This window comes from Puma concolor, chromosome A3 (genome assembly GCF_028749965.1).
Source record: "Puma concolor isolate L17-30 chromosome A3, mPumCon1.1.hap2, whole genome shotgun sequence".
Classification (NCBI taxonomy): Eukaryota; Metazoa; Chordata; class Mammalia; order Carnivora; family Felidae; genus Puma; species Puma concolor.
In genome coordinates this window covers 59372215-59390381 of record NC_141669.1, presented here as the reverse complement: position 1 = coordinate 59390381, position 18167 = coordinate 59372215, and the positions used below count along the sequence as shown (strand labels likewise).

At 38.7% G+C, this 18167-nt stretch overlaps 2 protein-coding genes across 2 annotated transcripts in view; one reads left to right on the top strand and one right to left on the bottom strand.

The window, feature by feature from the left end:
* The window catches only part of UGP2 (UDP-glucose pyrophosphorylase 2), a 64798-nt gene extending 46715 nt beyond the window's left edge, over positions 1–18083 (top strand). Inside the window, exons 4-10 of the mRNA XM_025932430.2 lie at positions 6311–6496; positions 7648–7781; positions 9880–10177; positions 11331–11528; positions 12109–12351; positions 16002–16106; positions 17627–18083. Coding sequence (XP_025788215.1) covers positions 6311–6496; positions 7648–7781; positions 9880–10177; positions 11331–11528; positions 12109–12351; positions 16002–16106; positions 17627–17734 — 1272 coding nt within the window. The 3' untranslated portion in view covers positions 17735–18083. The remainder of the gene's footprint in view (positions 1–6310; positions 6497–7647; positions 7782–9879; positions 10178–11330; positions 11529–12108; positions 12352–16001; positions 16107–17626) is intronic.
* VPS54 (VPS54 subunit of GARP complex) overlaps positions 1–18167 on the bottom strand; it is a 139392-nt gene that overhangs the window by 30375 nt on the left and 90850 nt on the right. The gene's annotated exons all lie outside the window — the stretch shown is intronic.

Below are 18167 nucleotides of genomic sequence, written 5' to 3'. Positions count from 1 at the left end.
TAATTCTAATAGTATGCCTTGTTTGAATTGCTGAGGTTGCAGTAATGGTAAAATATGATAATACCTACATCATCACAGGTTCTGGGACTCCTGAATTGGTATGTAGCTGTGGGAGTTGGCATTCAGCCTTCGAGAGGATTAAGCTGAGACTGAATACAGATAATTTGGTCAGATTCTAATGCTGAAGTTGAGTATCGGTTTATCCTTAGTAAAAAGCTCACTATTGTGCATTGTTGTAGAAATGGAATGTTGATTACTGAAGACAAGGAAGAATTAGGTTTTAGCTCATCTTTTTATGTGTTGAGTCGAGTGTCTTGTGATGTCAGTGGTATTGAAGTGGAAAAAGGTTATAGTGAACAAAAAAAAGATCTGAGCAGTTATATTAAAATGAAAAACATAATTCTGATTCCTTGGTTGATTTTTTTTTTTAAATAGACCATATAGAATTGCACATACCATTAGCCGTGTGTGTTGATTTACATTAATATTAAATGAAAACTTCAGTTCCTTAGTTGCATTAGCCACATTTCAAATGCTCAATAGCCACACGTGGCCATTACAAATAAGACACTTCCATAGTTGCATAAAGTTCTAGTGGGCACTATGTCTAGAGAGTGACAGTGAAAAAAGTGACATCCTGTTAATGTTTTGATTATAATATACTTAAATATGAAGAAATCTTTTTATATTGTTTGTATTTCTTTGGTTTTTCCCTTGAAATGACAGGCTGCCTATCCTTTAGAGATAAGAGGAAATTCAGAACACAGGTATTGAATGATGTTTGAAATCCACATCCTGCCATTCTGCATTGTTCTCACGTGTATCTGAAGCACAGCATTTTCTTCGGTTTATACTTTTAGAACTGTGGTTATGCTTGTAATTTTCTTTTCATCTTTTAATTTTTTTTAATTCAAAGTTAGGGTGTATTTGCTAAACTCAAATAAAAAGAACCCATTGTCTGATTACTAAACTGAGACTTCAGAACTTGTATTCTATTCCATTTTTAATATCTGTAAATATTAAGTTTTATAACTTACACATAAGTTTTATAGTACTCAGTTTATCATAGATTTGCCAAGCTGTACCTGTATTCCAGTCCTTCATGCCAGCCCTCCTTTTCCCAGATATGTTTCATACACACAAAGAAACTTTAAATATGAGCTTTTTCTGGGAAAATCTCCAATAATTTGGAATATCCTCAAACATACAAGCCACCTTTAAGAAAGAATGCTAAATGAATCTTGAGGATGTTAGGCAAAGTGAAATAAGTTCGTCACAAACAAACACTGTATCATTCCACTTGTATGAGGTTTCTAGAGTAGTCAGACTCCTAGAGGCAGAAGACAGAAGGGTGGTTGCCAGGAGCTGGGTGGAGGAGGGAATGGGGACATGTTTTGTAATGAGTATAGTTCCAGTTTCACAAGTCAAAAATAATTCTGGAGATTGGTTGCTCAACAGCGTGAATATACTTAATACTGTTGAACTATACACTTAAAATGGCTACGTTGGCAAATTTTATGCTACTACAATTAGAAAAGACTGTCACAAAGTTGGTTCTCCCAACTTGATGGTTTTCTTTCAGAGTGTCTTGTCTATTCGTTGCCCTTTGTATTTTCATACACTTTTTTTAATATGAAATTTATTGTCAAATTGGTTTCCATACAACACCCAGTGCTCATCCCAAAAGGTGCCCTCCTCGATACCCATCACCCACCCTTCACTCCCTCCCATCCCCCATCAACCCTTAGTTTGTTCTCAGTTCTCAACAGTCTCTTATGCTTTGGCTCTCTCCCTCTCTAACCTCTTTTTTTTTCTTCCCCTCCCCCATGGACTTCTGTTAAGTTTCTCAGGATCCACATAAGAGTGACAACATATGGTATCTGTCTTTCTCTGTATGACTTATTTCATTTAGCCTAACACTCTAGTTCTATCCACGTTGCTACAAAAGGCCATATTTCATTCTTTCTCATTGCCACGTAGTATTCCATTGTGTATATAAACCACAGTTTCTTTATCCATTCATCAGTTGATGGGCATTTAGGCTCTTTCCATAATTTGGCTATTGTTGAGAGTGCTGCTATAAACATTGGGGTACAAGTGTCCCTATGCATCAGCACTCCTGTATCCCTTGGGTAAATTCCTAACAGTGCTATTGCTGGGTCATAGGGCATTTTCATACACTTTTAAATAGGCTTGTCAGTTTCCACACACACAAAAAAACTGTTGTGATTTTGGTTAGGATTGCAGTGATCAGTTTGGGAAGAATTGGCATCTTTACATTTGTAAGTCTACGAGTTTATAAACATGATAAATACATCCTTGAATTTATTTAAGTCTTTTCATTTTTCTCAGAAATGTTTTATAGTGTTCAGTGTAGAGAAGTCTTGCATATCTTTTGTTAGATTTATTCCTAAATATTTGCTATTTTTAATCCTGTTTTCTAATTCTTCATAGAGAGAGAGACAGTTAATCTTCTTTCAATCATTTTTAAACATTTCTAAACATAAAATTCATTAGTATGTTCACATTGTTATGCAGCCAACCTCCAGAATCTTTGATCTTGCAAAACTAAAACTGTTCCCATTAAACAACTCCCCCATTCCTCCCTTCCCCAGTCCTTGGTAACCACCCTTCTGCTTTCTGTCTATAGGAGTCTGACTACTCTAGGTGCCCCATTTAAGTTGAATCATACAGGTATTTGTTTTTTATGACTGGCTTATTTCACTTTAACCTAATACTTCGTTCATATTGTACTATGTATCAGAATTTCTTTCCGTTGTTAAAGCCGAATGCTATTCCATTGCGTGTATGTGCCATATTTTGTTTTATCCATTCATCTGTTGATGGACATTTGAGTTGCTTCCACTTTTTGGCTATCGTGAATAATGAAGGAAAGTGTGCAAACATCTCTTTGAGAACTTGCTTTCAATTCTTTGGAGTGTATACCCAGAAATGGATTTGGTAGATCATATGGTATTCTATTTAAAGTTTGTTTTTGTTTTTTTTTTTAATTTTTTTTTCAACGTTTATTTTTGGGACAGAGAGAGACAGAGCATGAACGGGGGAGGGGCAGAGAGAGAGGGAGACACAGAATCGGAAACAGGCTCCAGGCTCTGAGCCATCAGCCCAGAGCCTGACGCGGGGCTCAAACTCACGGACCGCGAGATCGTGACGTGGCTGAAGTCGGACGCTTAACCGACTGCGCCACCCAGGCGCCCCTATTTAAAGTTTTTTTAGGAGCCACAATACTTTTTTTCTTATCAGCTGGACACCTTTTTACATTCTCACCAGCAGAGTACAGGGCTCTAAAAACAGTTGTTTTTTAAAATATTGATCATGTATCTTCAATGTTGCTATGCTCACATTATTCTAATAACTTACTTGTAGGGTCTTTGGATTTTCTCTATATAGAATCATATCATCTGTGAATAGTGACAGCCATTCTTTTAATGGATTCTTTTAATGGATATATAAAATGAGTACCATATGGCAGTGAAAACTGAATATACTATAGCTTTAGGCATTAATGTGAATTATTCTTAAGTATAACAATGAATTAAACCAGCAAGTCGAAAGTTTAGAGATGAAATTAAGTAAAATATTATCACTATGGATACATACATAGGTGGTAAAAATAAAGTAAAAGTCAAGATGGTGGTTACCACTAGGGGTGGAAGAGGAATATGATCAGGGACAAACTCAAGGAGACTTATAAGTTGTGGTAATAATCTTCTCTATTCAGGTTCTTTGACTTTCAACTGTATATATTTTATGAACTTGTATGTATGCTGTTTCATAATGAAAATTTTTTAGGTGAAATTGGAAAATGTAGGCCTGTCTACCATATGTAGAAAAAAAATTGCTTTTATGTATTTTTTAAAAATATATTAAAGGAAGCATTAAATAGGTAAAAATATTTCTGAACTGATAATTTTACTTAAAATGAATGCATGAACTAGGGAGTTTTAGTTAAATTGATTTTCACACCCTTTTGAGACCTCCGTAAATAAGTCTTTTTTGGGAAGTCAAAAGTAACTGCTGAATGGAAATTCTTGGCTTTTAAAAGATAATTGGAAACTAATTGGCTTGGGTTCCATTTTGTAACTCTTTGAGTAAATGTAATGTGCCCAAGAAATTCTCCTAACCTAATAATAGACTGTTTGAAGGCATTATATATCACAGTGGCATTCCTTTCACTGACTGGTTGATTTCAACAGCTGGGCTTTTGAAAGGATTACAAACTGCCATGTTTTATTAGGGTGACAAGTTCCAGCTTTGTCATCTCCTCTTATTTTTCTAGTAGTATAGCACTTAAATTGGGCTTTTTCTCCCAAACAATATTACCAGTTTCTCTGACATGCTGAAGAAACAATGTTCATGGCAGTGGAGTCAAAACATCCTTCAAGGAATGTCAGCTATTTGGGCCCTGGGTGTGTGTGTGTGTGTGTGTGTGTGTGTGTGTGTGTGTGTGTGTGTGTGTGTGTGTGTTGGGTATCCAAGTTGTTTTCATCCATGTGTTGTCCTCAAATGGACCAGGTACTGCCAGGGAAGCAACCAGTATAGTCCGTGTTCTTTCCTGCTTCCCTACCCTTCTTTTCCTTGGTGGTTAGCATCCTAGTATTGGGGTAGCATCCACTGAAGGCCATGGTGCCCACAAGCCTGTCTTCTCCTTTGGTCTTCCTCTGTCACCAGCCCTTTTAAATATGAATGACTGCAGAAGACTACTTAGTGGCACTAGTGATAACTGGGGTGGTAACCAGCAGAGAGTCTTGGAGAAGAGTGTTTCATGTTTCTCACTATTTACACCAAGCAAAAGTGCATTTGTCTGCAGTTAGCAGTTAGCAGAGTGTCTTGCAAGGTAGAGGAAATAAGAGTCCCAGACTAGTTTGTGTGGAAAGAGCCGCTAACAGTAGAAATTGTGTGGTCAGGAATCGACATAGGACACATATGTATGTTTGACCAAGTATAAAGGGATTTTTGCCTCCACAACCTAATCACTGGAGTGTGAACCCATGAACTCCTTTCCCAATTATAGACTTCATCCACCACCCACCCACACACGCTCTACAGGTAGCAAAACAAAAATAGCTCAACTCATAGTAAGTGAGCACTTTATGGTTTTATTTCTTCAGCCCCCTAAGTGTTAACTGTCCCACACCATGATGATGTATGTAACTGAAGAGTACATTTGATGATGTATTCCAATAAAGAAGAATAACAAAGTCCTGCAACTGGTTAGAGAATATTCTATGACCTTTGTAAAAACTTTATTCTTACTATAACATATTTAGACTTGGCTGTGCCTCTGCCTTGAAGAAAAGAATTTGGTCTACCACTGTGTGGTTGTTCTTGTTCTAGGAGGGAGAAGTTGAAGAGTAATGCTTTGTGTTCCCAGAAACAGACAAGGAGATTCTCTCCAGCCCCAGCTCTTGCCTTTCCCACCCCATCAGAGTATTTATTGGAGCAGAGAGAACACACTGAATTTTCCAATACAAGCTCTATAAAATGATGCCTGACAGTTAAATTCTAACTTAGAAGTATGACAAAAACCCTACACCACCTTTCTCTGAAGGGCAGACTTAACTGTTGAATGGAGGAGAATTGCAAGGAACATTTTGGTTTTTGTTTTTGCCTCCTTTGGGAGAAGGGATAATGTGTGATCACATATGTACTTCTCCAGAATTGAAGTAGATCCATTCTGTACCAGAAATGTTTGAAGATTTGGTGAGTTTTGTGTATCCCATTTACTATATTGAAGCAAATTAGTAATTCTGAGTTTTTGAAGGCAGTTCAAGAAGAGACTTACATGTTCTCACCAGCCAGGCAAATATTTGTAGACTGTAACTTTTCCCCCTTCTTGTACTCCATCACAATGTAAATGAGCCACCGAACTACTACTTTGTGCAAGAGAAGTTGCAAGTAAGTACTTGATTTTGTACCAGAAGGACTTGTGACATTAAAGGAAATGCAGTCGAAACTTTCTGTGAAGAAAGCAAACTCTTTAAGGAAACATGGAAATCACCCTGAGATTGACTGGATTTAACCTCTCATAAAACAATTTGAATTTTAGGAGTGCCTAGGTGGCTCAGTTAAGCATCCGACTTTGGCTATGGTCATAATCTCACGGTTTGTGAGTTTGAGCCCCATGTCAGGCTCTGTGCTGACTGCTCAGAGCATGGAGCTGCTTTGGATTCTGTGTCTCCCTCTCTCTCTCTGCCCCACCCCTGCTCATGCTCTGTCTCTCTCTAGCTCAAAAATGAATAAACATTAAAAAAAAAAACCTATTTGAATTCTATTTTTTCAATTTCAGATTCAGCCCTATGAAAAGATAAAGGCCAGAGGCTTACCTGATAATATATCTTCTGTACTAAATAAGCTGGTGGTGGTGAAACTCAATGGTGGTTTGGGAACCAGCATGGGCTGCAAAGGTCCGAAAAGTCTGATTGGTGTGAGGAATGAGAATACCTTTTTGGATCTGACCGTTCAGCAAATTGAAGTGAGTAACATTCAGCCTTTCTCATGAACAGTTTTAGGTTATTATAAATGTTACCTTATGAAATAACAGATGTGGATAGCAAGGAATTTGCTATCTTTAGTTTTTTTATTAGTACATTAAAAGGTTTGGTGATCCCAAGGGCAAATCCTTAGGGTGATGTAAAAGCTTTTGATCTTAAATAGCCCTTGTGGTTGTTGCAATTCTGGATCTTTTTGGAGTCTCCTTTGATCTCCCCCACTCCTCTGCCAAATTTCTTTCTAGTGGCAGCCTTCCTCCCAGCTGGGATGATCTGGCTTTATTAACCCCTTTTGGGAGGCCAGGAAGAATTTTCAGATCTGGTTGGGTGCCGTGGATGCTAAGAACCGTGTCTCTTACGATAAAGTTGTTAATCACAGACCTTAAATTCTTCAGAGGCAGTGGCCTGTGTTTTGCAAAAAAGAATCTCTTATCTCTAGTGTCTAATACGACGCTGGCAACTACAAGACTAGCAGTAGCAGCAGCTCACGTTTATCTAGCATGTACTGTAAACTAAGTATCACTCTGAGCTCTTTTCATGAATTGACTCAACAGCTAAGTACTCTTTATTCTCATCCCCATTTTACAGATGAGGAAGCCAAGGCACAGAGAAGTTGATTTACTTGCCCGAGATGGTAGTCTGACTTCTGAGAACCTGTTTTCTTCTCATTCTGTGTTGCCCCTAACTTTTCCTAGAGATTGAAAAGATTTCAGTTGGGGAGTGATTCACAGTTCTTAACGTGAATCCTGAGAGTAGGGAGCTGTGTCTTTGTAAGATTTGTACTTTCATCCCCACTGTGCTCTGGACAGAGTAAATAAATGCGTAGTCAGCATTTGCCTATCCAGTAAGGCCACAGGGCACTGGCTGGGCACACAACTCCGGAATTGGACTCTGCCTCTCTGGGCCTCAGTTTAGCCATCCACATAACACAGACAAGAGTTTCTGTTTCATAGGATTGTGATTTAATGAGCAAGTACATGGTGAACTATTTAGCAAAATGTCTGGCTAATGCTAAATATTTATATTTGGCTGCATATAGGTAATGTTTTGGATACTTTGTGATTAAACATTAAGGGTTTTACACTTTTAAGTGAAAGTAAAGTAAATCCGAGTAATCTGTTATTTTCCTCCCTAGCATTTGAACAAAACCTACAATACAGATGTTCCTCTTGTTCTAATGAACTCTTTTAACACGGATGAAGATACAAAAAAAATACTACAGAAGTACAATCATTGTCGTGTGAAAATCTACACTTTTAATCAAAGCAGGTACGATAAGATAAGTTAAAAAAAATAAGTCTGAGGGATGTTATTCCTGGGAAACAGACTTTTTTCTTGTTGAAACAGAGCAACATCAAGATGTGCAGTGCCACAAACTCGTGTTTGCAAATGCTTAGTGCCTTTAGAGGCTGAACACTTGTTCATAGATAGGTGATACAGTCACTCTGCGATTCTATAACCTTAATTCTTAAGAGAGAACCTGCTTGTTCCATGTTCAGAATATTTGAGGCTGGCCTAGGTCTTGGCTTTCTGAGAGCATATTTCATGGGTCTATGAAAATCTTTTATAGTCTACCGTGTTGATAACTTTCTTTCATATGAGAAGACATTTATTCAACATCCTGAATAGGCTTGGGGGGAATTTAATAACTTCTGGAAAAAATCTTTGGGGAAGGGAAGCACAGTCACACCTTGTTAGATTGCCTTCCACTTTGTTGTGCTTTGCAGATACTGTAGTTTTTCACAAGTTGAAGGTTTGTGGTGACCTTGCATTGAACAAGTAAGTCTGTTGGTATTGGTGCCACTTTTCCAGCTGCATTTAGCTCACTTTGTGTCTGTGTCACACATTTTGGTATTCTCACAATATTTCAGATTTTTTCTTATATTTGTTGTGACCTGTGATCAGTCATTATGACTTGCTGAAAGCCCACAGCATTGTTATCATTTTTTAGCAATGAAGTGTCTTTTTAATTATGGTATGTACGTTGTTTTTTTGTTTTTTTAAAACATAATGCTACTACTGCACACTTACTATAGTATAGTGTAAACATAACTTTTATATGCACTGGATAGCCAAAAAAATTTTGACTCGCTTTATCGCGGCATTTGTCTTATTGCTGTGGTCTGGAACAGAAACTGCAGTATCTCCAAGGTGTGCCCATAGAAAGGAATTCAGATGATGAATTTTGATAAAGCCCAGGCAACTGGGAAAAGAAGTCTTCCATTTAAGGATGGATATGGGGCTATGTGAACTTGTACAGAATGGGTATTTCTAAAATTGTATCATCAGTTGTTTTTGTTTTTAATCTACTTTTTCATGGACATTTTCTATGTTGCAGGTGCTCTTCCTCTGTTTTCTGGTTGGTCCTTGGTCTGTTACAGTGCTAGCTCCTCTGTCCCCCCCTCCCCCACTGCCAGCCCCGGTACATGTTCTCACTAGTGGTAGGAAGCACATGTCCTTGAGCACTAATCTGCTGTTGACTTTTCTGGGAAAGAAACAGCACCGCCCCTGAATAGATGTCTTTGTAAGAATGGACAGATTCTACCAGTCTACCAGATAGATCTCCCAGATAGGCCAAGTAAGTTTGAGAAATTGACTTCATGTAAATTCATTAAATTAGAGTACTCTAATCTATGACTCTTTAAGAGTTACAAAATATATTAGTATCTTAAGAATATGCAGTGTCCTCCCATTTGTATGATGATGGAAATTTTTTTGCAGCAAATATTATGATGAAGTTAATTGATTACTGAACACAGATAAGAGATTTTTTAAAAGAGATTTTCTTAAATGGACTTACCTCATTACTTTTAATAGACTGAAAAGTTTTATTTAACTTTGTGGGTGTTTTGAAAGTTTTATTTATTTATTTTTTTTAATTTTTTTTTTCAACGTTTATTTATTTTTGGGACAGAGAGAGACAGAGCATGAACGGGGGAGGGGCAGAGAGAGAGGGAGACACAGAATCGGAAACAGGCTCCAGGCTCTGAGCCATCAGCCCAGAGCCCGACGCGGGGCTCGAACTCACGGACCGCGAGATCGTGACCTGGCTGAAGTCGGACGCTTAACCGACTGCGCCACCCAGGCGCCCCATGAAAGTTTTATTTTTGAGAGAGAACATGCACACGTGTGCACACATGGGGTAGGGGGAGGAGCAGAGAGAGAGGGAGAGAGAACTCCGGACCCCGATGCATGGCTCGAACCCACAAACCTTGAGATAATGACCTGAGTTGAAACCAAGTTGGATGCTTAACTAACTGAGCCACTTAGGTGCCCCAGTTTTATTTAACTTTAAATGCACTGTTTTACTTGAAGGTCTGGAATACTCTCCGAATTGATATTGAAAAAGACTTTTTTTTTTTTAAAGGTACCCGAGGATTAATAAGGAATCTTTACTGCCTGTAGCAAAGGATGTCTCGTACTCAGGGGAAAATACAGAAGCTTGGTACCCTCCAGGTCACGGTGATATTTACGCCAGTTTCTACAACTCTGGTTTGCTTGACACCCTTATAGGAGAAGGCAAAGAGTATATTTTTGTGTCCAACATAGATAATCTGGGTGCCACTGTGGATCTTTATATTCTTAATCATCTAATGAACCCACCCAATGGGAAACCCTGTGAATTTGTCATGGAAGTCACAAATAAAACACGTGCAGATGTAAAGGTAAATACTGAGAGGAAGCAGTTTGGGGATTCATATCTCACATTTCACAGGTTATGTAGCTCAAGCTATTTTTATTTGCAGAATTTTTTGTGTGAAGCAAAACACATGTATCCACTTGATAACATCACTGTAAGATAGAGTGAGATAGTATACTATAGAGCACTCTTAAGTTTCACCTGACATAACTGTGTGGATATAAATCAAGAGTTAACAGTATTGTTGAGTAATCTATAGGGATGATTCTAACTGAAAACAATTTCACATATATTTGTAGGATAAATCTGAATCCTAAGTGAAAACAGTTTCAATGTTTGTTCATACCTTTAATATTCTTCTAGTTTGGTGCTTAAGTGTATTTATTTCATTGTTCCTTTAGTGAAAATTTACTATTTCTGTTTTTACTTATGCACTTCAATATATTTTTTTATCACTGTAATGTCTCTGTAATTGGAAAAAAATGCAGTTGTTTGGCACAAATTTTTTTTATGATATTGCATGTTTAGTGGTGATGACACTTGGCATTTGATGAAATGGTACACAAGGTTTTACTACTTAGCCACAGGGAGTAAGAGAAGTAGACAGTGTGTAAATACTAAAATGGTCACTTCCTGGGCTGGGTTCTATGCTTCTTGCAAATGCCCCCTGATAGGTGAGTGAACGTTCCCCTCTCCCTACACTGCTGTCACGTCATGACTTTAAGAACATCTCTAAGCGGAGGCCACTCTGGGGGTCACTTCTCATCCAGTTGTGCCTCGGTCTTCCCTCTTCTCCGCTGATCCTGCAGCCAGTCAGAGCAGGGTCTGAGGTGGTAGGACTAGTTGTTTAGTGATGGACTGTGGTTTGGGAATAAGAGGAATGGCCGTTCCAGTAGCAGGCCTTCGAAAAGTGAGGAAGGCTCGATACACTCCCACGGCTTTTACTATGGATGAGAGGGTGGGTACACAGTATAAAATGACACACAACCTGAATATTTTTTTTGGTTCACTACTATAACATGTATGTTGCTGCGTATTACAGATAGAATCAGTGCGAAAGCGTTTGATTTCTGGGGGACTTTATCATCAGTGTCCTTTCACAGACTAGAAAATAGTGTGGTATGGCTGTGACTGGGAGAGATATGGAGGCACTCACACACTCCTGTCTGCCTTTCTAGGGTGGGACCCTCACTCAGTATGAAGGCAAACTGAGACTGGTGGAAATCGCTCAAGTGCCAAAAGCACATGTTGATGAGTTCAAGTCTGTATCAAAATTCAAAATATTTAACACAAACAACCTGTGGATCTCTCTTGCGGCAGTTAAAAGACTGCAAGAGCAAAATGCTATTGATATGGAAATCATCGTGAATCCAAAGGTAAGCCACAGGTGCAGCCCTGGTCTCCCTAGTTCCTAAGATCATAATAGGTGGGCTGCACGCAGACCTGCTGCCCCCACTCTGTCTGGTCCACCTATTCATTGGTTCCTCCTTTTTGCCTAGTCAGTCTCTCCAGTTTCTGGCCCTGTCGTTCCGAGTCTACACCCATCCATCTCTTTAGTGTACCAAGCCCTGGTACCCTCACTTCACCTGGGGCTGTGGTAGCAGCAAGAGCACAGGGCCCAAAAAGAGAGCAACCGACCTCGGTCTTACTTGTTGCTCTGACACTTAAAGGTCTTTTGGCCACAGACAGGCACCTTGCATGAGTTTTCTGTGAACATTTGGTTCCTTACTGTAAAATGGAAATATTAATAAAGAGAGGAGTTATGACGCCAAAAAAAGACCACATCTGTATAAGCTCCTGGCATATGGTATGTGTTTGCTAAATATCAGTTCTCAAAATTCTTGTTTCCTTCAATGGGTCTCTGAAACCACTCCCCAAATATTAACTAGCCTCCACAAAACAAAGTTGCTAAAACCTATTTCTCCTCTCCCCCTGACCCCTCTTTTTTTCTTACAGACTTTGGATGGAGGCCTGAATGTCATTCAGTTAGAAACTGCAGTAGGGGCTGCCATTAAAAGTTTTGAGAACTCTCTAGGTATTAATGTTCCTAGGAGCCGTTTTCTACCTGTCAAAACCACATCAGATCTTTTGCTTGTGATGTCAAACCTCTATAGCCTTAATGCAGGATCTTTGACAATGAGTGAAAAGAGGGAATTTCCTACAGTACCCTTGGTTAAATTAGGCAGTTCTTTTACAAAGGTACGTAATGATAGATACGATATACATGTGCATTTGTATTTCTTAAATGTGTAAGTATAAAAATGATACACATATGAATTGGGGTCTAATTAGTCTCAGCTGCTAACCTATTATAGTCCTCTGTCTTTGATGTCTTTTAAAAGGAATCAGCTGTTGAAGATAAACATGTAATTCACTTTTGAAATCTGATTATTGCTATAGAGTAGAAAAGAATGTTTACATTTCGGGACATTTTACTTTATGTCTCCTGTAAAACCATTTACTGTTTTCGTCAGTGGGAGAATGTTAATTGTTTAACAAATATTGAGCCCCTACCATGTGCTGGGCAGTGATCTAAGTGCTGGATATTTAGCAGCAAATAAAATGGACTAAAATCCTTGCCTTTGTGAATATTCTGGTGAGGTAAGAATGATAATAAGCAAATAAATGTATATATGTCAAGTGATGGGAAATAGTATGAAGGAGAATAAAGCAGGAGTAGGAAATGTGTGGGTGGGGTGGTGTTGGTATAATTTTATACTGGGTGGCCAGAGAGACGGTCTCACTGAGAAATGAAGTATATCATGCAAGTATCTGGGGTGAAAAGCATTCCGGGCAAGGGCAATAGCAAGTATAGTAAAACCCCACCCTAACATGATAAATGGAATTCAAAAAATTTCATCATGGAGGTTCCCGGGTGGCTCAGTCACTTAAGTGTCTGACTCTTGGTTTCAGCTTGGGTCGTGATCTCATGGTTCGTTGGATTGAGCCCCATATAGGGCTCTGCGCTGACAGTGAGGGGCCTCCCTGGGCTTCTCTACCTCTCCCTCTTTCCCCTGCTCTTGCTCTCTTTCTGTTTCTCTCTCATAAATTAATATTTAAAAAAATTTCATCACATAAAATATTGTGAGGTTAATGAAGGTGACAGGGTGAGCCTTTGTGGCTGGCCTGGAGTCCTGTTATGCCCTCCAGGCCTGTTCTAGTCCTGGTTGTGGTTTAAGTGCCACCTGGTGTGGAGGTATGTACTGCCTCATATATTGATGGCAGATGATTCTGGGTCTTGTGGCTGTGCTGCATTTCCCAGGATAGCATCAGTCCCTGTTTTGGGTGCCTCTCATCAGCCTGGCTGAGCTGGGAAAATCCTGGTGGTACAAATACTCACCATTTTCCCACATTCTGAAAGGGTATTGTCAGCCATTTTTCTACCCAGCCTCACCCTGCCTTCACTTTCCCCTCACTCTTTCTAGCCTCTTCCATACCCTGCAGGAGATAAGAACTTGAGCTGCTCTAATTTGAGAATACGGGCTGAGTGGTTAATGGCTACTCAGAGGATGAATGTGTTTTAGGGACAGAACACAGTCTGCCTGGGGCAGAGCAAGTGAGAGATGGGGGGAGGAGTTGGTCAAAGAGGGAACAAGCCCAATATGTAGAACCTTGTCATTGAATACTGGGAATGTAGGTGGCTTTTTTTTTTTTTTTTTCTTTTCTTCTGGTGGATGAAAAACCATCAGAGTTGTGAGCTGAGGGGTGAAGTGACTGATCTGGTGAGCAAGAGTGGAATCAGGGAAACCAGGGAACAGGCTATTGCAGGAATCCTGGCAAGAGGAAATGGTGGCTTTGACCAGGGTGATGGCAGTGGGAATAGTTGACGTTCTGAGATATTTTTAAAGTTGTAGCTACAGGATTTGCTGTTGGACTAGATGGGGAGTGTAAGAGAAAAGATTAGGAAAGACGCCAAGGTTTTTAGCTTGTGCAATTGGAAGCATGGAATTGCCAGCCACTTACAGAAATGGGGGAAGTAGGTTTAGGGGAACAGATGTAGGGAAAGCAGGATGGGGAGTTGAGTTTTGGAGATACTGAGTTTATTAGACCTTCAAATTTATTAGATTCTTTTTAGATCAGAGGAGAGATCTAGAAGATATAGGTACATGTCCTTCATGTACAGCTGGTATTTAAATCCATGAGATAGGGATCACCTAGGAGGAGGTGTCCCAAGAACTGAGCCCTAAGGTAGTCAAGGCTTAGAGGATGGGGATGAGGTGAAGGAAGCAGTAAAGGTGACTGACGAGTTACAGGTGAGGAACTGCATGGAAAACCATGAATGTGTATGTCCTGAAAGCCAAATTAAGAAAATGTTGAAAGAAAGAAAGAAAAGAAAGAAAGAAAAAGAAAGAAAGAAAAAGAAAGAAAGAAAAAGAAAGAAAAAGAAAAGAAAGAAAAAGAAAAGAAAGAAGAGAGAAAAAGAAGAAAGAAAGATCACCTGTGTCAGGTGTTGCTGCTGATTCAAGTAAGATGAATGGTTCCAGTAAGATCAAGGAGAATTCACCACCAGATTTATCAATATAGAGGTTCTGGAGCCTGACTGGAATGGATTTAATAGAAGAGAAATTAGATGAATTTGGACAACTAATTCAAGAAATTGGTTTTACAGAAAAGCAACAATAAAAAGCAGCCATAGATAGGGATATATGATTTGAGATATTTTGTTTGCTTTTTAAAGGTGGGAGAATTTATGGCACATTTATACATTGATCAGAATTGATGCAGTCAGAGGGAGAAAACATTGAAGGAGAAATAATCACTGGATAATACCCTTGAATTAGGCCATAAGAAGGACTGGCCTTAAGTTGGAGTAAAGAGTCCCACCCCAGTAACAGGAGGGACAGAGTAATGGGCTAGGGAGCAACTGAGTGGTAGTAGAAGCCAGTGAAACTTTTCAGGTTGCTTCTAATTTTCTTAGCAAAACAGGAAATGAGGCCATAGAAGACAATTTCTAGTGCCTATAAATCTAAGGAAACAAGAGGCGGTAAAGATAATGATCATTTATAATGATAATTTGTGCTGCTGTTCATGAAATACTCCATTTCTTCTGAATCCTACCCATCCCATAAAGCCCAGCTCCAGTCTAGGTTGCTTCAAACAGTGATGATCTCTCTTTCTCTTTCCAGCTAAACTCCAGATTATTTGAATTACTCACTGGGCTCTTATCATGTTGGTTATGTTTTGATTAATTCATTCATTTTTGAGAGAGCGAGCGAGAACAAATGGGGGAGGAACAGAGAGATAGGGAGATACAGAATCCGAAGCAGGCTCTTAGCTGTCGCATAGAGCCCAATGCGGGGCTCAAACCCACAAGCCATGAGATCATGACCTGAGCCAAAGTCAGATGCTTAACTGACTGAGCCATCTAGGCACCCTGGATACCTTTTTATGTATGTATGTGTGTATGTATTTAATGTTTATTGGGGGGGGGGGGGGAGGGGACAGAGAAAGAGAGAGATTAGGAATCTCAGAGCCTGTCAGTGCAGAACCCAACATGGGGCTTGAACTCAAGAACCATGAGATCATGACCCGAGTCAAAGTCAAGAGTCACTCGCTGCTCAACCAACTGAGCCACCCAGGCACCCCTATCTTTTAATTTATTGTCTGATCTGCTCAGTGGTGTTATAAATTGCTTGATTGTAAGGATGTTGTTCATATCTCCTGGTCTCTCCTGCACAGGATCTAGCATATAGAAAGTGCTTAATAAATTGGTTCTTCCCATAGAGGGTCTGAGCTTGGCCATAAATAATGTTTTCACAGTTCAGTTAAACTAACTTGTAAATTGAATACCTGCTTTTTCTGGTAACCCATTTTTGAAACAATTTCTTCTTCCTTCTCTTTTCTTTCAGGTTCAGGATTATCTAAGGAGATTTGAAAGTATACCAGATATGCTTGAATTGGATCACCTCACAGTTTCAGGAGATGTGACATTTGGCAAGCATGTTTCACTAAAGGTGTGTTAAGATGAAATTTTTCGTTCTGCTAGCTTTACAAAACAAGTTTAATTTTCTAGTCCTAAATTTACCTTTATTTTAAGGAATAGTTCTTAGTCTATACCAGATGTTTGTTTATAAGACATAAATACATTTAAAAAATGAAATAGCTTACCACAATATTTAGTATTAATACTATCTTCCGTAGAAATACAACATAGTTAAAATACAATCATAATTGTTGTATATATGAACTTTATGGAATATAGCATTCAAATGGAAAGCAAATACCATGAAGTAATTTAACTGGTACTATTTTACTGAAAATCGGAGTCTTTAAAATAGAATCACTGTTAAATTAGCATTAGCTCACCAAATCTGAATCTTAATGAAAGGAGAAAAAATGGCAACTTCAGTTTTACTGAACATAATCTATTCCTGTTAAGGTAATCTGTTGTCATCAGTCTAAAGATACAGATCTTACTGATAGTAAAGATACTACACCATAGTACTTGGATACTTTGAGTATTCTTCTAGCTTAAGAAATAGGAAGGACTATGGGTATAAATATTAAAGTGCAGAACCAAAGATACCACAGCTTTTTCCTAATTATTTTTTTAAAAATCCTATGCCTACATTACATGTGGCATTCTTAGTAAAACTACTTAAATGAAGATCTTGAAAAAAACATAAGGATATATGTGTATGTATATATATATATGTGTGTGTCTAGATGTATATACAGTTGACCCCTGAACAACATGGGGGATTTGGGGTGCTGAGCCCCATGCAGCTGAAAATCCCCATCTAACTTTTGATTCCCCCAGACTAATAGTCTATTACTGAGTGGAAGCCTTACTGATAATAGTTGATTAACACATATTTTAGTAGGTGTTTTTATTATGTACTGTATTCTTATAACAAAGCAAGCTAGAGAAAAGAAAATGTTAAGGAAATCATAAGGAAAAGACATTTATAGTACTGTATCAAAAAAATGCATGTAAATGGACTTGCACAAACACATGTTGTTCCAGGGTCAACTATACAGACATACATACGTGTGTATATATACATATACATATATGTACATGGAACTTTATTGCTGAGACTGCCTCATCTAAACAGCCTCCCCTAAGACATGAAAAATAAATTAGTAAACTGGTTTTAACAACAAAACAAATCCAAACCTATATGTAAATATAAACCAAGCACCTCAGTCTCTTTATGAAGGTAGGTAATGCTGGTGACATTGCAAGTGGTTCTTCGAAAGGGCCAGTTATGCTGTGGCACTGGGTCCACTTCTCACTCCTGGTACCACCTCTGATACAGAGGCAGGGCATCTGGAACTACTGCCAGGATTGTTAGAGGGACACATTATACAATTTTCCTTAACATATTTTTTTGTGGTTAATATTGCTTAGAAATACAACTGTTCCATTGTAAATGGAATTCTGCATAAATTCGGTGATTGTAAGGGAATCAGTTGCATTTCGGCTGGTTTCAAGTACACTCTCTTCTGTTTGATTTTCCCTGTCACATAGGGAACAGTTATCATCATTGCAAATCATGGTGACCGAATTGACATCCCACCTGGAGCAGTATTAGAGAACAAGATTGTATCTGGGAACCTTCGGATCTTGGACCACTGAAATGAAAAAAAAAAAAAAAATACTGTGTACACTTCATACTAATTATGGGCTAAACAGTTTCTTAACGATGAAATGTTCTCTAGGATTCTAAAATTGGCAGGTACTTTACTATGCTACTGTACCCTGCAGTGTTAATTTTTAAAGTAGAGTTTGCAATATGCTTTTAGTCCAAGAAAAGCACAGTTGGAAGCAATACTTTTCTTTAATGAGGATCCTGAAAGTTCATCTTAAAGTGCAATATTGTTTAATCTTAAAACTGGGGCAGCTCTGCTGGAACATCTTTGAACAGAGGCCTCAATGATGGTCACTTTGAATTGCTTGTGATTTAAAAAATAAAGCTGTGAGGCAATCCATGTGTACATGTATACTTTCAATGCTAACTTTATGAAATGAAGAAAAACAGTTGACTCTTGCGAAAGTTGCTATTTCGTTT